Source organism: Emys orbicularis, chromosome 9 (genome assembly GCF_028017835.1).
Source record: "Emys orbicularis isolate rEmyOrb1 chromosome 9, rEmyOrb1.hap1, whole genome shotgun sequence".
Lineage (NCBI taxonomy): Eukaryota > Metazoa > Chordata > Testudines > Emydidae > Emys > Emys orbicularis.
The window spans coordinates 20,602,865-20,628,047 of NC_088691.1; the positions used below are offsets into that span (position 1 = coordinate 20,602,865).

A 25,183-nucleotide genomic window follows, 5' to 3' on the forward strand; every position below is an offset into this window, starting at 1 on the left:
TAAAAATTCTTACTTACCCGTGAGATGTAAACTTCCTACATGTTACAGTTCACTTTTCATTAGTTATTCTGTTTAGTATTTTACTCTACTTCAAAATCAATTTTGACTGGTCAGCTTCACTCTTTGCTGCACAGGCATGGGTTTTGTTTGCTAGGGAAGGTGTGAATCAAACTAAACAATTGATCCAAACTACTCATAACTAGTTTGGTAAAGCTTTGCTTGGGGAGAAAAACAATATCCATAAGTTTGGGGTAAAAACTACTGTCACTTGTCCCCTTCAATATTAACAACCAGTGCAGAGAACTTTTCCTTCGCCCGAAGATAAACTAGCATAGTGAGCCATATCACGTCAGCAACTTTAAACAGGACTTCCATTTGATTTAAATTAGTTCTGCCTTATATAGACACCCTAACTTACTTGCTGGCGCAATATGGCCCTATGTTCATACTAATGAGTGTTTTCTTTGCTTTTTTGAAATGCATCTTGGAGATTCAATGATTACTGGAGTGTTCAGCTATGACTGTGATAGATTGGAACTGCATGAGGTTTTCTCTCTCACACTTCCTTATGTTAACAGGGGGGCCAAATGTTTTCCATAATGTTATGAAAAGTCTTGACAGCATTGGGAATGTTTTTGCGCAGTTTCAAGAGTTTTTATTAGCGATGCTGGCGTTGGTTTTTAGTGTCAAATGGATTTTTACAAAAACTTTCTGTACAAACCACCATTTTTATTGGCCAACAAACATTCTCTATATTTGATGTGTAAGTAAGTTTCAGTAGCACTTTCAAGGTGTTTTTATGGTTTGAATACTGTATATTATGCATTGTTTTCTACTATTTGTTTTTTTACTAGAGAATCGCATGGTTTATACTGTACTGCAGTAAAGAACTGCATTAAAATTGTTTTATCTTTACATTGATGTTGATTATTGGCCATAAGTTAGTCCAGAGCACCATTTCACAGGAAAGGTCTTGTAAGCCTGAAACAGCTGTCTGGGGATAGGAGGATGTGATAGCCCAGTCCCACCTAGGAGAGGTTTAAGAAGATCTCAAGTGACAAGCTCAATTCCTGCCTCCTTTGCCCTGGTGAAGGGATACCTGCACCAGCTTGTCTTTTTGAGGAGAACTTGCATTCCACCCTATTACAGGCAGGAAGTTTACCAGTACACCACCCTACAGCATTTAAGTGTTGGGATATCTTTTGAAGGATATTAAGTACCATGTTAAGGTGAGGTACAAGTTTTACAAGCAGGCAATCCAGTTGCTATCACTTATGCGACAAACAACTTTTTTTGCTTCTCTTTCCAGAATAAACTGTTCGCGCTAGGTAGTCCAAAAAATTACAGTAAGACAAGACCCTATTTTGTTGTGAACTTGAAGCTGAGGGACTTAAATATTTTACAGTAAAAATTATACACCAAAAAGCTAGAATGACATTTAAACTGTTTCAGAGTTTTAGCATGGGTTTAAGAAGCATTTAGACCTAATTACTAAACATAAAATGCAAGATGGCTACCAATATAAACCCCTTGCTTAGGAATGCTGGCTGGTAGACAGGGCTAGAAACCAGGCATCACTTCATCTGACAGTTTACTTATCTTTAAAATGGCTAATAATTACAACACGTATGTAGCTTAACACATAAGCGTTTTAATAAGGCACAATTGCTAAGTATTTTATAGAGAGATTTTTTTGAAGACCGTACTGTTGCCATCTTCAGCAGTAGCCATTTGAGCATTTTCACTACAGTGGCGAGTGGATTATGGTGGAAGGTTTCTTTATTTTTTAGTACCACAGAGCTTAATGAGGCACCTACAAAATGTTTTACTATGTGGAATTAGTCCATAGAGAACACAGTGACTTAAAAAGAGTTGAAATTCATGTCTGTGAGCACCATCCAAGGGCCAGAAATCTACCTCTGGTGCTAATGTCTATGCAGAGTTCCAAGTGCCTTCATGATTTTTGAATTATTAAAATAAGCTGTAATGACTACACCAGCACAATGCAAACTATACCAACATAAAATGAAATGTACGTTGCATGCTTTACAGCATGATTTTATTTTGCTATTGCAAAGAGCTACAGAACAGGGTTATGAAAGAATAAATAAGTTAAAGCACTGAGTGTGTAGCAATTTCCAAAAGCACATTAAAGGGCCTTTAGTTTATAATAATTGAATGGGCTTCATTATTGCATCTGATTCAATTTTCAGAAAGTAACCAAACAAAATGAATGTAGGTAAAATATTTTTCCCCTCTGACCAAAAAAGATTTTAAATATGCCTGCAGCCAGCCCTGCTACAAATAATAAAACGTAGAAAAAACACCATTGTAATATCATACAGCAACATATTGACATAACCAATTTGTGTTAAGTGTCTCAGTCCGTTCCAAAATACTTCTGTCCAAAGTGTGTTGGTGCAACAGGATGAACTTCTGTAGTTAAAATTGTGATCTCTGGGAACTCCTGGATGATAGATTTGGCACCTTTTAAGGAGGAAAGAAGAGAATAGTTGAAATTACACTTTGTAGTTCAGCCCTGCGCCTGTAGGATTTTATAAGCAGTTAAGCAGAGGTTGGTCCCCTGCAGGTACCTCACCTCTGCTGTTTGATCCACTTTTTGCATTTACACCTGGCTTGTGCAGCTGACTGGCTATCAGAAAGTCTTTAACAGCTTTTAAGGGTTGCGTATAGCCCTACTCTGATGAACAAAGTAGGTACAGGCTACTGTCAATTACCTAGGTCTACTGCATGCTAGTGGCAAGAATTTCTGCTAGTGTTAAATCTATAGTAGCAGGAAACCACAAAAGATCCCTCCCCCCAGTTTACAGAACTGGCGCTTTCATTTTTGAAAACTGATTGAGAAGTCAACAGCAAGAAATACATGGCTATGCTATCCCCAGTTGAGAGCTAGCCCCACTACAGTCCACGAACAAAAGGTAGCTTTGCAGTGCTCTGTAGAACACGGGCACATTCTGTGTAACTGGCTACCATGTGATTCCTGTTACCAAGAATTTTTCACAGCTGCAATTCTGCCCTCAGTCCTGAGAGCAGGCCTGCTTTCCTTTTCTGCTATGTCTGTTTGAATTTCATTAGTAGCCCTGACAGGCATTAGAATGTCCCCATTCTCCCACCCTACTAAACAGAAACCAAAAGTCATTCTCAAAGCCCCGGATCTCAGCAGAATAAGATGGAACTGAATTCCTTTCTTAACCAGTCAATGCCACTGTTATTCACAAGGGATCGCTATTGAGTCATACGACATGACCTTTAACAGAGTGGAGAGGAAAACTGAACCAATGTCTTTCACATCACATTTTATAAACTACCACAACCACCTTTTGTTTTGTTTACATTTTATCCATTCCTTTCCTCGATTTATGACTTTTCTCCCACTTCAGTCCCCAAATACGACTACATTAAATCAGCTCACTGGAACTCTTTAAAAATCTCAGCCTTGTGTACAGTTCGGTGTTGCGTGAATAACCTCCTCCACCCATTCCTTCAACTTACCATGAGGTGTGGAGAATAGGCTTAGTAAGATAATGACACTTGGTTGAACGCCATGTTCTATAAGAACTTTTACAGCTTCAATGACAGTATTGCCAGTGCCTGGAAGGAGGGGAAAAACAAGACTGTCCTTATCAGAAAAACTTCACAAATCATTTGGAACTAGAATAAGCAGAATTCACATTCAGAGGGGATTTGGGTGCCATCAGTACTGGCGTGTAAGTAAATGGAAGGAATATGTCCCTTTTCTACTGCAGTACAGACCACTCACTCTGTTACCTATGGAAGCTTAGTCCCTTAATGACACTATCGCTTCTATGCACTAAAATGCTGTATTAAGAGTCTGACCCAAAGTCTATTGACATCAATTGGCTCAGGATCAGTCCCTAAGGCAAGAAATCACAGTTGAAACAGAAAATGGCAATCAAGAGTTCCCGTGAAGGAGCAGAATTAAGTATTAGAGAATTTGCTTCAGCCTGACGTACGCTCTACCAGCTTCTGAGGCTCTTTGGTGGCATTAATTAGTTTAATTTTGAAATAATTTAATATAAACTGTTAAATAGAATTATTAATTTTTAAATGTAAAGTTAGCGTTAACTAGTATTTAATTAAATTGAAATTTTAAAGTGTTTAGTTCTAATAGTTCTAAATCTTTTCTACACTTACATACTAAAATTTATATATTAAAAAGGCAATTTACAGCAAAGCCCAGTTCTCCCCCACCCCACATACACAGTGGGTCATACTCAAGCGATTTGCATCACATTTATTTTTACCTCATTAGATCTATCGCTTCAACATGTGCATTTTAAAGATAATGCCTGAACAACGAATGCAGTTTGACTAAGTCTTATTCTAGCAGAACTTGATAAATTCTCTGCTGTATTTCCCAAGGCAAGCTAAAATCCTACTAGTAGCCACTGAAATTCAGGGAATTTTACACAGAACACCCATTAGTCAAACAATATTTAACGCTACCTAAGAATGCTCTAAGATACTCACTCAGTATTGGGTACATGAGAAGAACTTTTCTCCTGTAAATGTCTGGTGGAAACTTGGCATAGTACACTTTGGCTCTCTGGGTCTCCTCGTCGCTCTGTATCAGGATTTTTCCTATTCGGATGGATCTGCAGCAATCCCGTAAGCCTTGTTCCATTGCCTCTCCTTCAGTTTAGCAGCAACAACAACAAAAACCCTGTTACACATCAAGGAAGAAAGCACAAGCAGCTACTACTACTAAAGGGATATTCAATATTTAACTATGGTAAGGAGATTATTAAACCAAATGATTAAAATCACAGATTATTAACTGGAAATTTTCACTCTGCTTAGACAATGAAGTTAGCCTGATCAGTATCACTCATTGGTCCCAAGCACTAACACAAGGCTGGTTTTCCAGGATATAGCAAATCTAAATCTAAAATAGAGCAACGCTTCCTACAAACATTTTGATCATTCCTAATCAGTATGAAAAACCCCTTTGAGCACTGAGAAGGAAACTCATCTGCAACTCTCCAGATACTGATGCAACATCATGATGCTACAGAGGGGACAGAAAACATTGCAGCAAGTGGATTTTAGCCTCTTGCTGTTAGATCTTTAAGAACTGTTGCTATCAAGCTGCTAATGAAGTTAGACAAAAAAACCCACTAGCATTCCCCAGAATGTGCACAATTTCTACCAGTAGCTACAGTTTATTTGGAGAATTGTCTTGGGGGGGGAGAATTAATGGCAACGACTATGGGGGTTTCTAGAAGCAGGGAGAGGCCTTGCTCCATTTGAATGTCCTCGACCTAGAACCCCTTCTCTAGCAGCCACAGAAAATCCCCAGCAACTGTTCTATTTCCTAAGGGGTTAATAAAACACATTACTTGAGAGTGGTGGGTGTAAGCTTGTTTGGAACAGGACACTTATGAAGAGAGAAGAATGGCAGTTGGAGGACTTCAGTGAATTTTGTTCATCAGAGGAAAAGGGGTTGTTGCTGTTCTTAAAAGCAAAGTGGTAAAGAGATTTAAAGAAGAGCTTTAAACACAGACACGTTAAGAAACCATGGCCTACCACTTCTCATTATGCTGACTCCACAGTTTCCCTTCTCAAATTTCACTCCTTCATACTTGTACCCTGTGGGAGGAAAGACAGACCTGATGGTCAATGGAAGTCATTGTTCCTTTTTAACCCATTTGGTGCCCCTTTAGGTTATAGTCTTAAATGATCTTCCCATGAATGGAACTAACATCTCTTTAAGTACAGACTGTATAAAGAGGACTACGGATGTATGCCATACTTTGCATGGACCAATAGTATGATAGTGTGCCAAATACTAATTGGCCTAAAAAAGTGAAGGACAGAGGAACAAAACCGTAAGTTGGCAAAGGGCTGGTAACATGGGGTTTAGAAGAGAGCCTTCCCTGCTGTAGGATTTTAGTATAACTACTCGTATTCTGGGCACACTTCTTATGAAGGATGCCATACAAAATAAAGCTGAATGGTAACTTCAGAAGAAGCCAATGGATACATGCCAGTGCGGTGGACAGATACCAGAAATATGAAACTACCCGAGTGATTTGATTTGTGCAAGGAATAACAGGAAAATACTATGAGTGTGATGGGGTCAGCTGACAGCCCTGGAAGCTAAAGCCCTTTACTTATTCAAAGAACAGCTTGGACAGCAGGGCAAGCTTCCCCTGCCCAAACGTTGTGCTTCAGTCTTAATACCAAGGCTGGTGCAGAGTTCAGTCTACACCTGTGGAGAATGAGGGAATTATGTGTACTATTTTTTATAAATATCAAAAGCCCCTGTGGTTCTCTGTGTGATGTTACCCAGCCTGACTGCCAGGAGATAAATCAAAAGAAGCTGTTAAGAGGGAAGCAAACAAAAACTGAAATAATGTCCTTGAGGAAACACTGGGAAAGCTGTTTATTGGGAAATAGCCTGGATGAAGCCAGGAAGTGGGTAAGCAAGGTTTACTCTTCCCAAGGCTAATCCTAGGATCAAAAGGGATGCTAAACCTTAAAGATGCTAGCCTCGGGCAGGAGGAAGGGTTGAGTGAGTGGCCAGAGGCTGCTCAGGGAGTGTCAGCAACAGCTGCCATCCTGGCGAGGGAGGACAGATACAGAGGAGGCAAGCTGCAAGCATGACAGACTGCTTCTCCCAGCCAGAGTTGAGGGTTACTCACAAATGCTGGCAAGGCAAGATTACGGTACAGGTATGTGGAAATGTGTATAGGGCTCTGTTGCATTAACTCTTTGCTCTGGGTGCTAAGTTCTTTTGGGTGTAAGAATACTTAATACTTTGTTTTGGAAAAGCTGCTGTTTAGTTGCTTTAACTAGTAAGAGGGTTTGAGAGCTAAAGTGATATAGGTGCCGAATGCTGTTGGGTCTGTCACATTAACTCAGTTGGGAACACAGAGATCTGGTCGGTCCATGTGGTGCCATCCAGAGTGAGCTGCAGGAAGCCAGGCCTGTCACCTAACGGGAACATTCAAGAGGTCTACAGCACAGTTTGCTCTATAACCATGACAATGGCCCAGTCAGAAATCCTTGGGCGTTCTTCTGCAAAGGAGCTACCACCTGTAGTTTGGAACACAGCAAACTCATTTCACAGAGTCCACTTAACAAACAGCCTTCAAGTGGTGTCAATTGTTGATTGACATGGACTGGATTTGAACCCAGTGTTCCAGAGGAGAAAGGCGACACCTGTTAAACCAGTAAGACAATGTTAATCTGTATTACTTTTAGAACCGCTTTCCCAAATTCTAGCTAATGCTACACTGTTTCCTGTTTAACCTGTCTTGCCTGTAACCTCATATTTGGCTTCAACAGGAACAAGCCAAAATGATTCCTATGGGTTCTCTCTAGTGTTAACACACACATGCTTCCCTGCTGATGTAGAAACTAACTTCCTGCTCCTTTATCATCACTGCCAACTGGTCCATGGTTGTAGGCAACAAGGCACAGAGAATTTTGCAAGGCCTCTTGAATCTGCCTAAATCCCCCCAACTCTTCTTAATGGATAAGTAAAACATCATCAGTTTTATTTTCATCATCATCACAGTAAGGGCAAGTGAGCACATCTGGCACCTGGACTGGTAGGTATATTTTCATGATGATTTTGCAAGACTGATTTAAACTCTTACTAAATAACTCCTGTGTGTTTTGCTGAAGTGTATTAGTCAGTAAGGTTTGGGTTTTTTAAATGTCAGGAAGAGGGGCCTTAATTTTGCACTCTGACCTGAACGTTCAGCTGAGTCAGCCTCACAAGGATTCTAAGTTCTACTTTACATATAGTATGAAGCTTCTACTGCCAGCCCTACCAGCTGGGGAGTAAACTCCCAGTTACCTGTTGGAGTGGTCACTGTGCATTCTGTATATGGTAGCTGATTTAATCCCTCTTCAACCACAAGTCTGATCTGTAGAACCAAAGGAAAGCATCAGCTTAGAGAGGTTTCTTACCCGTCAATGTAAGGTACCATATTCTAGTAGTTTTACCAACATACAATGAACGTGTCAATAAGGTTTTCCCCTTGCCAGTTTATTTTCACATCCCTATCTCCATTCAGGAGCTGCCCCGTGGGCTGCCCAGAACAGCCTGAACCGCAGCACAGTAAACACAAAGCCAAGTTCCCCAAGGCAAGTCAGTCAATAGAGAAATATCATCACCCCTCCCTTTGACACCTGTCAGTTGTCATTATTATGGGCTGCTCTGCAAAGAGATTGCACGTTCACAAACATGGCCCAGTTTTAGCAGGGATATCTCTACAGGAGACAGAGCCAGTAAATTCCACAGCCTCAGGTGACCTGAAAACCCCTAGTCCTCCCCCAATGATAGCTCTGTAGCTGTACCCCAGGCAAGGTTATTTAAAATGTATTAATCTGACCCCAGGGATGATTTCCCATGAAAGGAGCTCCAGGTATTAAAGATTTAGAAAGTAGAGCGAGCCAGCGATTCAAAGCCCAGAATGCTCAAAAAAACCTACAGCCAAGCAAAGATGAAAACCCATTAAGCAAAAGTCACTGTATAATGATAGAAGTGAGGCAATCTCTCAAAGCACTGAGCACATATATTTCTCCGGTCAATGGATAAATTAAGGTTCATCTCCACTGTTCTCACTCCAGGAACAGGGCAAAACCCACCAGAGGAATCTTTTCCATCCTTCCCTCTCAACCCAGTTCCCAGTGCAGACAGGCTGTCTGTTTAAGGGAACTTCTTCAGTTGCAGTCAGTGCCAAAGGCCTTTTGATTTTGAATTTCAGTAACTTTATTGGCATGACAAGGTTTATGAGTGTTATCAAACTTAACACCACAAGAACGTCTATTTAGAGCAAAGTTTTATAGTGGGCCACATTCAGAGGTGATGGACAGGTTAAGTCAGTGAGTGAGTGGGTCAGAGTTGGTGTAATTCACACACCCAGGGGCCAGAAGACAAGAAAAGCAATTAGCAAGATTCTGTAAGTAAATGTCAGGAAAGATGGATACTTTCATTTTTCTCCATGGCATATAAATGCCACCAAACTGCATATCAGGAAGTGGGTCCAACTGAGTCCTGCACCTCCACTGGCATCCCCTGTGAATTTGGCCCAGTGTGTCCATTTCTAGTCTGGTAGTTCCAGCTAACAGGAAGCTGTCACCGCCAAATTTTTCCCTTTTTTAATGTGAAGTTTTCTTTCTTGCTCTTTACTGGCACATTCTAATCCTGACAGCTTGAAGGAAATGTTTTGATATTTCACAATCAAAGCTCTAATCCAAGTCTTTATAATGCTCAGATCATCTTCCTAGGCCATTATTTTAACCATGTGCCTCCACTGACTTCCCCTTCTCCTCTACAAACACCAGATTTGTCCTCACCATCACGATTTAGCTGCCTGACGCACCCTTCATAGATGCATTAGCACATCAGTGACAGCCACCTTCACTCTGCCAGCCTTTCCACCTATTAGTCCCCTTCTCCCCATAGCACCTTTGCACACACTCTCATGCCACCTATCACGTATGGAATAAGCTGCATGAAAAAAATCTGTACCGCTAAATTTATCGGCCTTCAAATCTCTCCCTATGACTCACCTCTGCTGTGACCCTCCAGGAGACTGCTAGCAGCTAGTGCCAGGCAGGCAAAAAGCTAAATTGTGCTCACATCCAATCCCACCACTCTGTTTATTTCATCCATCTGTTACATTTTGTCATTTGGGCAGTGACTGGATTTTTATTAGGTTTGTACAGCGCCTAGCACAATGGAGCCCCAATCTGCCTGGAGCTCTAGGCGCTACCAAAGTACAAATCAAACAATAAAATATACAAAGCAAGACATGCCACAATCCTAGGCATGGGTTCTCCATTTCTTCCCTTTTCTTAGGAGGAGGAGGGACCAGCTATCTCTCTAACAACTGTCAAGCCTGTTGTATGACCAGCAGGTAGAGGCAATCCCGTGAGCGGCAGTTCTAGATCTGTAAATGTGCTAGTTAAGCAAGACTGGACTCCAGCAGCATGAGCCTGAGTTTGGCTCAGTGACTGGAAAGTGGCAGCCTGCAGCAGTGAGGGAGTAGTCTGTACATCCCGGAGACTGGCACAACACTTCCAGGAAAATCTGAGAGGGCCCAGGATGAGGACTTTCACATCGAGGAACTGCAACAGGGGTAAGTTAGGGTTAATTAAGGTTTTCTCCTGCCTGTCTTGCAATAGCCATTGTTTCTCTTCTATCAAAACTTTAGCAACATCTTTCTGACCTATCTTCTTTTTTGAAGTGATTTGATAGCCAATTCACTGGGAGGAATACCCCTTTGAGAGTAGGGCATGATGGGAACCCTCTCCAGGGTAAAAAATAAAGTGCTTTCAGAAGGAGCTCAGTATGGTAGAAGCTCTTGTAGAGAAAGCATCCTTGACTGAGAGAACCAAGCTCTGTTAATGTTTAGTATGGCTTATGTCTGGCTTTCTTTCGGTTGAACAGTGTTTGAATTTATTAGTGTTGGACATCTGGGCTTTAATATCTTTGTTTGAAAATCTTGACTCTTCATATAAGATGATTTTGGGAATCCCGGGAACCCTGACAAATAGGAACACTGAAATGGAGCTGACCTAGAAATAGGTCTTTCACATTCCGTGTGTATATTCCATGATTGTCCTTATCTGCTTTATTAACTGTCACAAATATGTGTTTAAAACAAATGACATTTGTTGGAGACTGTGACACCCCATATTCTTCATGGAAATATGGTTATGATATGACTATGGCATAACTAAGATATACTTTATGCAAGATGAGTCACGTAAGATATCATCGGAAAGGTTATGATTTATTGAATGTGATTATCCAATTTGTATGCATGTATCATAGTTTTAACATGTTAGCAGATTGAAGTAAAAACCCTAGGCTCCCCAGTAGTGTTACTTTGACCTGTTAATATGTACTGATGGAGGTATAGGCTCTTGGATTATTATTACTATTATCTATTTGTAATATTGTGTAGTCATGGACCAGGAACCCATGTTCAGGCCATTAAAGATCCCAAGGCACTTTTAACAAGAGTATGGGTGTTACTCAAAGGGAAATTGAAGCAGGCACTTCTTGCTTACCTATGTTTCTCTAGCATTCTCAATTACCTACATGCTTTTCACTTCTGTCCTAACATAGTAGCGTGTGCTGTTAAAACAGCTGCTGCATTCCTCAGGTGGCTGAAGGTATTTGTGAAATCCTCTGGCATGAAAGACATTAGGAAAGTTACTGTCAAACAGCATTCACTTTGTATAGGAATGCATCGCTCTCACCGGATGACTGCTCCAGCATGAAAGTCCTGTTTAACACAAGTGTCACAAAGCACAGCAAGAAGAAGAAGAAATCCTCCACCTACCAGACGATCAGCAGAAAATACGAAGTCCCCTCTACTGGCTGTCCTGAAAAAGGTAAAAAAAAGTGCTAAATTAAATTGCAGAATAACTTTTATTTCGGTAACACTGACAAATAATTCAAGGATAGTACATTGTACATAGCAGGAGTTCTCCGCATAACTAATTTCTACTGGATAAAACTAATTGGAATCTCTTGATAGTGGGTAACTAATATTCACGGAACGTAAAGCTACAGCCAGGCTTGCCTCTAACTATAGGCTACCATTTTGCAGTGCTTTGCCCAACGCAATTAGAATATGAAAACCTAAGATTATTCTGTAAGCTTTCCGTGAGAAAATCTGATCTTGCTTCCACTCCCATCCTAGTAGGCCACCCAAACTATCAGGTGTTCACTGCTTGAATTTACAAACATTGTGCTTGATATCCTGCTTCCAATCAAGTCAATAGTCAGAAGAATTGCCACCAAATGGGAGCAGTACTGAGCCTCAGGAGAATAATACTGAAAATATGGCAGACCCGTGGTACATCCTCACCTGGAAAACTGTGTTCAGGCCTGGTCACCCAATGTCAAAAAAGAGAGCAGACTCAGGAGGAGTTCAGAGATGGGTGATGAGAATAATTAGAGGCATTGAAAAATTGTCATTGGAATAAAGTAGGAAAAGATTGGGACTGTTTAACTTATAGTACCATGATGAAGTTATATAAAACAAAGAATGGTACAAACTATCATTCCCACGTTCCTAATAAAAGAACAAGGAACATTCAAGGAAATTGTGAAGTGGCAAGTTCAAAACTGATTGTCACAGGATATTATTCTGGTCAAAAGCTTAGCAGGATTTGAAACAGATTAGTCACTTATCTGGCTAACAAGACTATCCATCATTGTTATAAGCTTAAAACATAAACAAGAGTTTCTGAAGGGGGATAGCTCTCCAGCTTTAAAGCCTAAAGCAACTTCTAACTAATGCGGGAGAGGGGTTTCAGAGCAAACCTTCCTTGGTGGGAGGTTATCCCATAAATACCTACTGCAAAGTTTCTTGCACTTTCTGCTGAAGCATCTGGCATGGGTAACTATCGCTGACAGGATACTGGATTAGATGGACCATTGGTCTGATCCAGTATGGCAGTTCCTACATTTCTTTTCCTGACTACTGGGCAAAAGTACTATATGACATCAGTGTGTATATTCAAACAAACTGAAGAACTCTCCCCTCTAATCTGTTAGATAACTTGGCTGTTACCTAATAACAGTAAGCAGTTTTCAAATAGGGTGGTAGGTTTGTTTTTTAGGCATCTGTCCCTTTTAGACCCCTATTGATGTGCAGGGGAAGGTTCAATCCAGATAATATTTCAGTGAAATGTCATGGAAACATTATTTACGGAAGATTATTTTTAAAAATTCTGTTTTGTATTAAAGCAACAATATCACAAAGAAGAGAAAATATACTGAGGCAATACAGCCATGTTCCGCTTGCTGTCAAAACTAGAATAAAGGCACCGAGTGTATTTTAAATGTCTGCCCTGCTAGAAGTGGAACATGCAGGGGATGCCACCCTCCACTGCCCCCCCAGCAGTGAAGTCATCTCACTGATGTGTTATGCACTGCTGAGTCATCCAGCTTTGTACAGCAGTCAGGAGCATGTACCCTGCTGCTTTACTGTCTTCAGTTCTATATTATTCACTCTAAACACCGCAGGGAATAAAAAGCCTAAGTAGAATACAATAAAATGATCACATACAAAAGCCACAATAACCTTTAAATACCTACACTTAAATCCTGCCTAGTGTTAAGTCTGGATTTTAAACAATACAGACACACTACTGATCTAAGCTAATGAAGTTGCTTCTATGGAAACCAGAGATCTTGGGTTCACTAGACTTGATTTTATTGTAAATTGCAATACTACAGGTTTTAGCCTCCAGATCACTAAATCTTATCTATCCCTGCCATGAATGAATGAACTTTTGTGAGATGATTTTTATAGTCTCACCAGCACAGAGCTATAAACAAGAGACTACAGCAGTGTGCTCCCACATAACCAATGTTTAAATGTACAAGTACACACTCCATTAGAGGGTTCAAAATTCACATCCATTAGACTCAAACTGTGGGCAACCACCTCTAACTAAACTGGAAAGATTGCAAAAATGAGCAAGTTTGTGAAAACGTCTTGGATGTAGAGATTAGGAAGTGGGATGGAACCTATCGTATCCCCCAGTCTCCTGTACACGTTCCCAGCTCCTGTTAACATTAATGATAGCTACATAAAGAAAGCAAAAGGAACGTGGACAGCTCTAGAGAGAGAAGTGGACTAAGTCAGTAATGATGATTCAGTGGACTAACATGCTTTCTTATCTAGTATGAGGCAGTAGAAGGACTAGTAATAATGCCAATTATTTTAACATCCTTAGGCTTCAGGGGCTGTACTGACAATAATGCCAGGACAACACCCTGGTGATGGCAGAAGAACCTAAACAGAACAGAAAGGAGAGAAATACCCACCAGCTATTTGTGGTGTTAAAATACATATATTAAGACTTCATCTTGCAGACACAAGGTTTATCCAAGAACAGTCACTTGCCAAATGGGCCCAAAGCTTGGCCATCCTGTACTTTGTCACATGCCGCTGACCAGAGCACCACAGCATGGCATGACTCCATGGACACAGAGTTTTGTAAGTATCCTAAAAGGGGAAGCCCATGGAATGCCACCCAGCCCACAATGGTAAGAGCTTTTTTAAAGTGTCTGAGATTTTGCCTGATTTTCCGCACCATATTTTGCAGCAGATACCTGATAGTTATTGCAACTGCAGGATTGCATTAACTTCCCTGATTCCTGGAGAGAGGGGAGAAAGACTTATTTGCATGAGCTCCCACTTCCCCACGCATCTCCCACCATGGAATGAACACAGAGCCCCCTGTGCTCCTCTTCTGCACTAGCCCCGACTGTCCTCAGGATCCGGTAGGCTAATATGGAACTAACCTGTGTCAGAGTAAGGCCTGGTCTACACTACAGGGCTAGGTCGAATTTAGCTGCATTAGGTCGATTTAAAAATGAATGCGTCCATACAACCAACCCCGTTCCGTCGACCTAAAGGGCTCTCAAAATCGACTTATGTACTCCTCCCCGGCAAGGGGAGTAGCGCTAAAATTGACTTTGCTGGGTCGAATTTGGGGTAGTGCGGACGCAAATCGACGGTATTGGCCACCGGGAGCTATCCCAGAGTGCTCCATTGTGACCACTCTGGACAGCACTTTGAACTCCGATGCACTAGCCAGGTCCACAGGAAAAGCCCCGGTAACTTTTTAATTTCATTTCCTGTTTGGTCAGCGTGGCGAACTCAGCAGCACAGGTGACCATGCAGTCCCCCCAGAATCGTAGAGCGTAGAATGTTTCTACGCTCCCCCTATCATCTCCGTCCCTGAGGTTATCGCAGATTAGAAAGTGAAAAAACCCGCACTCGCGATGACATGTTTTCCGAGCTCATGCAGTCCTCCCACACTGATAGGGCACAGCTTAATGCATGGAGGCATTCAGTGGCAGAGGCCAGGAAAGAATTAAGTGAGCGTGAAGAGCGGAGGCAGGATGCGATGCTGAGGCTAACGCGGGAGCAAATGGATATGATGAAGTGTCTGTTGGAGCTGCAGGAAAGCCAACAAGAGCACAGACCCCCGCTGCATCCACTGTATAACCGCCTACCCTCCTCCCCATGTTCCATAGCCTCCTCACCCAGACGCCCAAGAACGCGGGGGGGAGGCGCCGGGCACCCAGCCACTCCACTCCAGAGGATGGCCCAAGCAACTGAAGGCTGTCATTCAAACAGTTTGATTTTTAGTGTGGCTACAATAAGCAATGTGACCTTGTCCTTCCCTCCTCCCCCACCCCACCCAGGCTACTTTGTCCATTAGCTCTTTTTTTTTTATTAATAAAGAAAGAATGCATGGTTTCAAAACAATAGTTACTTTATTTCGAAGGGGGAAGGATGGTTGGCTTACAGGGAATTAAAATCAACAAAGGGGGCGGGTTTGCATCAAGGAGAAACACACACAACTGTCACACCAAAGCCTGGTCAGTCATGAAACTGGTTTTCAAAGCCTCTCTGATGCGCAGCGCGCCTTGCTGTGCTCTTCTAATCGCCCTGGTGTCTGGCTGCTCAAAATCGGACGCCAGGTGATTTGCCTCAACCTCCCACCCCGCCATAAACATCTCCCCCTTACTCTCACAGATATTATGGAGCACACAGCAAGCTGCAATAACAATGGGAATGTTGGTTGCGCTGAGGTCTGACCAACAGCGCCAGTGAGCTTTTAAACTCCTTGAACTGCTCCTTACTACTGTCCAGGCTTCATGAATGGATCCCCCGAACTCGTCGCTGGAGAGCAGAGGTGCAGCGGAAGCGGTGGATGATGACAGTTACCAGTCCTACTGCACCGTCTGCTGCCAGCAGCACCCAGGAGGACTAGTACGGATCCCCCGAGCTCGTCGCTGGGGAGCAGGAGAGCAGAGTTGCAGCGGAAGGGGTGGATGATGACGGTTAGCAGTCCTACTGCACCGTATGCTGTGAAGGCAAGGAGCTGCTGCTGTGTAGCAATGCCAGCTGCTGCAGGTGCTTCTGCATCGAATGCTTGGAGGCCCAGGTAGGGCAAGGTACCACGGCCAAGGCAAAAGAGGAAGAGCCCTGGAGCTGTTACATGTGTCAAACACAGAAGTGCTATGGGGTGTTACAGCTGGAATGTATGGCTGCAAGACTTCTTCACCAGCGACAAAGAACAGGAATATGATGCATTTAAAATCTAAAAAGGCCCAGAGTCACTACCCTTGATAACAGAACGTCAATGATTGCATTGGCTACTTGGATCACAGCAGTCCCCACAGTAGACTTGCCCACAACAGCAGAGGTGACGGTGAGCTGAGCGGGCTCCATGCTTACCATGGTATGGCGTCTGCATGGGTAACCCAGGAAAAAAGGGCCAAAATGATTGTCTGCCGTTGCTTTCACAGAGGGAGGGGCGACTGACGACCTGTACCCAAAACCACCCGCGACAATGTTTTTGGCCCGTCAGGCATTGGGAGCTTAACTCAGAATTCCAATGGGCGGCGGAGACTGCGGGAACTGTGGGATAGCTACCCACAGTGCACCGCTCCGTAAGTCGATGCTAGCCACGGTAGTGAGGACGCACTCCGCCGACTTAATGCGCTTAGTGTGGACATACGCAATCGACTGTAAAATCGATTTCTAAAAATAACTTCTATAAAATCGATCTAATTTCGTAGTGTAGACATACCTAAGAAACTACCCTCCCCTGCTCCTGAATAAGAGCCACAAATTGCCTCTCACAGCCCTATATATTAGCCACTCCTCTCTCATCCTGCCCCTCCCCACTTTGTGGCTTTTTCACACTGTCTCAGTGCCTTGACCATCTGTCTTCTGGTGCACTAAGCAAACACACTTCCCCTCTAACATTTTCAATTGTGGTGCTCTCTGTTCCTTTTTATACTACTTTCTACCTAGAGAGAGATCTGAAACCAGATGTGATCTGGATACCCTGTAAGTGAGCCAATTTTTCCTTCCTTCCCAGCATTGTCTATTAATGTCTCATTATGATATCCATATCAAGTAGACCAAGCTCTTGGCAGCAGGGAACTAGTCTTAGCTGTAAAACTCCACGCCCATCCCTGCTGCATCCATTCTTAAGAGAGGATTTCCAGCACTACAATTGCTTAAAAAGACCAGACAAGATGAATTATGCCATTCCCAGAAAAGATCATCACAGCAAGTTCTAGTCACCCTGTGCCTAACTGTTCCTTCTCCCCTATGTGGTTTAGCAGTGAGCATTTTTGAATCTTCCTGGATGAAAGACTATTGCACCCTGGAATCTTTCTCCACCACTGAAATGCAGCTGTCTTTCTCAGATGGAATGTGGCAAGAAAAATGCTGCAATTTTTTCCCCCTGTGAAAATGTAACAAAATGAGAGGTGAAAGCCCATGTTACATTGGAAGCCTACTTGCCTTTTTGAACAGCCTCAGTGGGTTCCCCCCCCACACACACACAGTAATGTTTTTTCTAGTAAATGTTTAGTGAAAAGCTCGGAGTGTCAGTTACAGCTCTGCTGCCTTGTCATCATGCCATGTTCAGGATCAAGTGCAGCTCTGAGACTTGTCATCATTTCAGTAGATGTTTTAGTGATCCATATTTATGAGTCTCCACCTCCTCTAAACAAAATAACATAGCCTTGCAATGAATCTAATATGTAAATCTCCTCAAAGGAAGAATCAGCCAGTGGCTTGTAGGCTTGCCAAACCCAAAGACCTATTGGATACACTTGGAAAAGCTGAACACTTTTTTACTTGCAGCAAGAAAGACACCCATCTGGGTTCAGGTAAGTGGGATATTTCCCTACGTTCCAAAAACTACACAGTTTTCCTTTACTAGCCTCAAAACTCTTTACAGGTGAAACCCTTCTCACCAACAAGTTTTGAGTGGACACAACACCACCATGGGTTGGGGAGGCAGAACTTAATCCTCCCTCTCTCCACAGCTCACAGCCCCCTTTCTGCTCTGCAGTGGAGACAGCTGCCAGGGAGTGTTTCTGATGTGCAGAGTTGCTCTCTATGGAACCTCCACAGCCTGTACAGCCTGTACACTGCAGCAGCTCTGTGCATTCTGTGCCTGTGATACGATTACTCTTCAGCACACAGAGAAACAAGATACAGAAAAACCCTAATTCAAAATAATTTAAACTACAGAAGCTAAGATTACTTAATGCATACAGTGTCCTGGAGAGGTGAAGTATTGTACAGATATGGATGATTTAAACCATTGCTTGAAAATTTTACACAACACCTACTGTCAATGGCCCAACCAAAGGCAGATACAAAAGACCAGGGAGGGCCTCTGGTAGTGCCTGGTGGCAACTGCTGCAATTGTCTGCTTCCCAGTCAGCAACAAAGAGAATCTCAGGAGTGTTGACAATTTCACTGCTGCCCAACCCTGTCTGAATAACACCCAGGAAACTGGCAAGAGTCTTGTCTGCTTCATGCTGCTGCTCACTAACTTTTATAACCCTGAGAAAACTATCAAAGGCAGCTCTCTCCCTTAAAGTTGTTCCAGAGGCAGCCTCATTCCTTCTTCTCCTCTTTCACAATTGCTTTCTGGGAAATCCAGCACTCAAGGACTTTCTCTATTCCCTTTCTTGCTCTGGTAAGTTTACATCTATTAGCTACTGGGGAAAAGGGAAATGTTAGTCATAGCTGTGTTGCTCCCTTCTCCTGTTCGGTCACAGAACATGTTTCTGTCATTGCAAATCAGTAGCAGAACCTAACTGGAACTCCAAGTCACGTGCTGCTTTAGCCTCTTCTTGGTATTCTTATATGCTTTATTTAAATACCTGTTTAACAGGTGAGGCTGCAACGTATACCTGACACTGATTTAGTGTCTTAAGAGCTTGATTTTTTTTTTTAAACAAGCCACGCTTACAAAAAAGGAGGCTCTCCTTGATCAAAGGAATGAATGTGGGGGTTCAAAGCAGCAGGAATTTGAAAAGCAATCTGCTAAGTGCCAGAGAAGTGGGGATTGTAATGGAACTACTGACCTATCCAATGGCACAGTGGCACAAATGGATGCGTCTACAATAAATGTGACCGCATAGCCAGTGAGCAATGGTTCTTCCTGCTCCGAAGCACAGTGCTTCTATTCTCCGTATGTAAATAGCTCCTCACTACATACTGTGCATTTTAGCATGTACATCCAAAAGCAGGAAGCAAAGTCATAATACAGCAAGGAGGCAGACACTATGAAAGCTACAGCACAAGTCTTAGCAGTGAGACAAGAAGAATAATTGACTCTGAATTAAGGAAAGTGTAAGCCTCTTTTAACTTTTGCAATGTTTTAACGAAACGTATAAAGAGGTTTGTTTGTTTGTTTTTTTACAAACGCTAGGTTTTTCTACCTGTGAGGATTCCTTCCTGTGCCTGCTTTTAGGGTACTATTAAAAAAAAAAAAGGAGAAAGGAAATTGACGAGAGACTAGAACTATAAAAATTGGGCAGTCAGTCATGATTTCATGTTTACTATATGTGTAAGAGGTAACTTCTAGTCTCAATCAAAATATTAATAGGAATGATCTGGCAGCTGATCTACTTTAAAGTCACTTCTTTGGCCAAACTAGTGACTTATTGGTCATGTCCTGCACTACTACGCACAACATGTTTCTGTTCCCAGTCCCGGCCTCTTGTACTGAGTTGGGAGACCTGGAGAAGTAAAGGGACTCTGTTCCGTGTAGAAATGAGCAGGATCTTGCAATATATCTGTTACTTAAGGAGTAGTGTTGTCTGACTCCAGACCAGAGAAAACCTGGTTGGATCCCCAGGAGTGAGGAGACCAGGAACAAGACAGATGAAGTGGGTGAAAGGACACTTACATTGTTTTTGACTAGTTTCTATCTTTGTCATGCACAAATTTAAACAAGCCTGGACCTAAGAGACTGCATCAGAATCAAGACAGTTGGCTTGCAACTACAAATAGACCATGTGGGTGTATCCCATGTGACCAATTTCCAACAAATGCAACAGGGCACATGCTGATGCCCCATACCTTCCCCAGCTTCTATTTATGGCTCCACACAGACTTTTCATTCTGTGCACTATATAAAAAAATCCAAAGAGTAGTTGAGTTTCACCACCACTATTTCCATGTCACACCTTGATGTTCTCTAGAGCAATGTTTCTCAACCAGTGGTCCCTGACGCAGTTTAGGAAGGCAGCAAGCCGGTCCCTGGTATCAAAAAGGGTGAGAAGCACTGCGCTAGAGAAAGGAAGCAGCAGCTTATTACACAAAGTCTTACGTTCTCTTGTCTCAAAGGCTCCGATGAGCTCTGAACCTGCCAAGGCCTAGGCGTGGGTGGCAAAAGATTCAAACTAAGGAGTGCAAAGATATTACAGGAAGCTTTAAAGTCATAGGGTTAATTTATTTATCATAAATGGTATTGAAACAGAGTTCACAGCCAGAATTCTGCATTTCTGGGATTAATTATTTGCAGTTACAGAGAGAACAGGCTGTAGGTGAACTGGAAACTGTCCAATTCACAGCCTTTCTCATGCCCAGCTCAAGGCTCTTGAGGTAATCCATGCTCACAAATTACCTGAAACAGCTGCAACATCTGGCCACTTGTACCAAGACTTTGGACCATTCCTGCAGAATATTACAGTATTTGTATAAGCACTAACATGTCTAGGGAAGATGATGTCAAGGCCTCCTACCACTACTAAGCCTTAGTGACTATTCTGTGATCATTCTCCACTGAAACAGTCTGCATGTGAGACTGGAATCTGATGCCAAATTCAATGGACATATTCACAGATTGGATTCCATAACATCAGTCAGCCAGGACCCAGAGTGGTCTCAAAGCACATATCCCCACCCAATGTTGGAATCTAATTTCTTCATATGTCAGGACATGGACAGCTTGTTTAAATACATTTATAATACTGTTTGTTTCCTCGGAGAGGGCAGGAAAACATTTCTAATGCTAGACAGCAGCAATGGAGATACCAAGGCAAGACAATTCAAATTTGTCACCAGTGTAACCCCATGTGACTGCACCAACCCTTAGGGTTAGTAGAACTTGTTAGCAAACCGTGGATTTGTTAACCTAGGGCTTAAGTGTCTACACTCATTTGTAACCCCAGGTTAGGAATCGTTGAACCCAAGGTCCCAACCTGGGGTTCCAGCATCTACAAAGCATTATGTTACTGCCCATATCCAGGACCTAGCACCCTCCCACTCTAGCCCTTTGTTCGTGGTTCAGTATGGAAAAACATTACTGTCCACCAGACTTAACTGTCCAGAGGACACAAAGTCAAGCCCATGGAATTGTGAGATACTTTTAAAAAAAGAACAGGAGTACTTGTGGCACCTTAGAGACTAACAAATGTATTAGAGCATAAGCTTTCGTGGGCTACAGCCCACTTCTTCGGATGCATATAGAGTGAAACATATATTGAGGAGATATATATACACACATACAGAGAGCATGAACAGGTGGGAGTTGTCTTACCAACTCTGAGAGGCCAATTAAGTAAGAGAAAAAAACTTTTGAAGTGATAATCAAGATAGCTCAGTACAGACAGTTTGATAAGAAGTGGGGGAATACTTACAAGCGGCACTGCTATGGGTACCCGCATGGCCCCACAGTATGCCAACATTTTTATGGCTGACTTAGAACAACGCTTCCTTAGCTCTCGTCCCCTAACGCCCCTACTCTAATTGCGCTACATTGATGACATCTTCATCATCTGGACCCATGGAAAGGAAGCCCTTGAGGAATTCCACCATGATTTCAATAATTTCCATCCCACCATCAACCTCAGTCTAGATCAATCCACACAAGCGGTCCATTTCCTGGACACTACTGTGCTAATAAGCGATGGTCACATAAATACCACCCTATACCGGAAACCTACTGACCGCTACACTTACCTACATGCCTCCAGCTTCCATCCAGGACACACCACACGATCCATTGTCTACAGCCAAGCTCTAAGATATAACCGCATTTGCTCCAATCCCTCAGATAGAGACAAGCACCTACAAGATCTCTATCAAGCATTCTTAAAACTACAATACCCACCTGCTGAAGTGAAAAAACTGATTGACAGAGCCAGACGAGTACCCAGAAGTCACCTCCAACAAGACAGGCCCAACAAAGAAAATAACAGAACACCACTAGCTGTCACCTTCAGCCCCCAACTAAAACCTTTCCAGCACATCATCAGAGATCTACAACCTATCCTGAAAGATGATCCTTTACTCTCACAGATCTTGGGAGACAGACCTGTCCTCGCTTACAGACAACCCCCCAACCTAAAGCAAATACTCACCAGCAACCACACATCACTGAACAAAAACACTGACCCAGGAACCTATCCTTGTAACAAAGCCCGATGCCAACTCTGTCCACATATCTATTCAAGTGACATCATCATAGGGCCTAATCACATCAGCCATACCATCAGGGGCTCGTTCACCTGCACATCTACCAATGTGATATATGCCATCATGTGCCAGCAATGCCCCTCTGCCATGTACATTGGCCAAACCGGACAGTCTCTACGCAAAAGAATTAATGGACACAAATCTGACATCAGGAATCATAATACTCAAAAATCAGTGGGAGAACACTTTAACCTGTCTGGCCATTCAATGACAGACCTGCAGGTGGCTATCTTACAACAGAAAAACTTCAAAAACAGACTCCAACGAGAGACTGCTGAGCTGGAATTGATATGCAAACTAGATACAATCAACTCAGGATTGAATAAGGACTGGGAATGGCTGAGCCATTACAAACATTGAATCTATCTCCCCTTGTAAGTATTCTCACACTTCTTATCAAACTGTCTGTACTGAGCTATCTTGATTATCACTTCAAAAGTTTTTTTCTCTTACTTAATTGGCCTCTCAGAGTTGGTAAGACAACTCCCACCTGTTCATGCTCTCTGTATGTGTGTATATATATCTCCTCAATATATGTTTCACTCTATATATGCATCGGAAGAAGTGGGCCGTAGCCCACAAAAGCTTATGCTCTAATAAATTTGTTAGTCTCTAAGGTGCCACAAGTACTCCTGTTCTTTTTGCGGATACAGACTAACACGGCTGCTACTCTGAAACCTGAGATACTTTTGGCAGCCTCCCAGAGCATGAGTCCAGTGAGGCTGTGTCTATGCTGCAAAGTGACAGGGCTTGAACCCTGAGTCCCAGCTGGACTAAGGTTTGGACCCTCCACTCCCATAGGGTCCTGGGCCTCTAGGTCCAAGACCTGGGTTAAGGCACTTTGTGTGTAGACACAAGGGGGAGTTTAGGCTTCAGCCTGAGTTTGAACCCTAGGCTTACACTGCAGTATAGATGTATCCTTAGGTTATGTCTAGAGTGCGATAAAAGACATGGCATGACCACAGCTGGCTTGGGCTTGTGAGGCCCAGGCTGGGGGGAGGGATAGCTCAGTGGTTTGAGCATTGGCCTGCTTAAACCCAGGGTTGTGAGTTCAATCCTTGAGGGGGCCACTTAGGGATCTGGGGCAAAATCAGTACTTGGTCCTGCTTGTGAAGGCAGGGGGCTGGACTCAATGACCTTTCAGGGTTCCTTCCAGTTCTATGAGATAGGTATATCTCCATATATTATTATTTATTATAAAATTGCAGTGTACATATTGGGGTTCAGGAAGTGAAGCCCAGACTCTAAGACCCTGTGTGGAGTAAGACTCTCAGAGCCCCAGCTCTAACCTGAGCCCCAACATCTACACCACAATTTAGCCCCACAGCCTGAGTGCCATGAGGCCGAGTCAGCTGACCCAGGCTCTTAGACTTAGTGCTGCAAGTTTTACCCCAGGGCCAGCTGGAGACAGAAGGAGAGTGCTTCAGCAGCACAGTCTGACATGCTGCTCCCCGCTTAGCAAAGGGGCACTGCAGACAAATGCAAGAGTCTAAGACCCAGAAACAAAATAAAACCCAAGATACTTACTCACCCCTTGAAATGCCCACAAAGCCTGAGCAGCATCTAGGTCTCAAAAAAAGTGGGAAGCCTGAACAGTGGTGTCCCTTGTGCGACCAGCTACAGTGCTGCCTGATGCACCCTAGTTGTTAACAAGAACTGGCCCTCCTTACAGCCCTACTTTGCTGAGCCAAGTCCTGTCACTTAGGACACTTTAAACCTTGCCTGATTCCCTCTCCATACAATTGTTGCCCACGCATACCCCCCAGCCTCCTGCCCAATCCCTCCTGCTCCCCACGATCTGATCCCCCGTCTTCTGCCTGCCCCCCCCGCCCAATCCCACCTCCTGTCTGGGCCCCCCAGCCCGATCCCTCTTGATCCCCCACTTCCAGCCTAGGCCTCCTCAAGCCGATCCCTCCTGCCCCCAGCCGACTCCTTCTGCTCCCAGCCTCCTGCCTGCCCGCCCCACAGGCCAATCCCTCCTCCCCCCTCTTCCACAGCCCGATTCCCTTCTCCCCACCGAGGTCACCGCTCTCCCCGCCGCCCCGGCCGGGCCCTGCTCTCACTTGTCCCTGATGATGGTCTGCAGCTCGCGGATCTGGTCGTTCATGGGCAGCAGCTTGAGCTGGGCTCCGATCTGCAGCGGCTGCGGCCCGGGCTCCTGGGGTGGGACCCCATTGCTGCCGCTGCCCGGGCTGGGGCTACTGTCGGGGCCGGGCTCCGCGAAGCGGATTAGCCGGGTGCTACCACAGCCGCCCCCTGCCCCGGCCGCCGGCTGGTCCTCCTGCTGCCGCGGGCCGCCCGCCGCGCCCAACGGCCGGTTGTGGCAGGGCATGGTCTCCATGCAGCGGGGCGCGCGCCGCCACCAGCCGTCCGCGCGCAGCCCGGGTCCCTCGCTCCCGGCCGGGCCCGGCCCGCCCCGTCCGCGCCCATTGGCTCCCGGCCCTGCCACTCACCACTCAGGCGGGGTCCAGCGGCCGGGAGCATAAAGCCCCGTTTCCCGCCACGCCCGCTTCCTGTGCGGAGCACGCGGGCGGCGGCGGACAGAGGGGCCTCTCCCGGCGGGAGCGGGCTGGCCTCTCAGTTCCCGTCCCGTGTCGTCTTTCTCCCCCACAAAGCTCCTTCGCGTGCCCCCTGCTGTCCCCTTCCTTTCCCCGCCGGGCAGCGCCCAGCGCGATGGGCCGCTGCGCCCTGCTGAGGTACCCCGGTGACCCGCCTGCGGACGCGCCTTTCTCCCCTTAGCCCCCTTCCTTCCACGTCGGCATGTCCCTGGCGCTCCGCAGCCACGTCGCTCAGGCATCAGCAGGGCCCCTCCCTGCCCCCCGGCAAGTTAAATACAGGGA

General features: G+C 44.2%; 1 protein-coding gene across 1 annotated transcript; it reads right to left on the reverse strand.

Moving 5' to 3' along the window:
• Positions 1-1,763: 1,763 nt before the first annotated feature.
• Positions 1,764-24,684, reverse strand: UPRT (uracil phosphoribosyltransferase homolog). Its single transcript, XM_065411021.1, has 7 exons — positions 24,407-24,684; positions 11,352-11,394; positions 7,850-7,919; positions 5,569-5,631; positions 4,513-4,674; positions 3,514-3,612; positions 1,764-2,487 (listed from the first exon to the last, which is right to left on the reverse strand). Exons 1-7 carry the CDS (start codon positions 24,682-24,684, stop codon positions 2,381-2,383), a joined length of 822 nt encoding a protein of 273 aa, XP_065267093.1. The 3' UTR covers positions 1,764-2,380.
• Between the last annotated feature and the right edge of the window lie 499 nt (positions 24,685-25,183).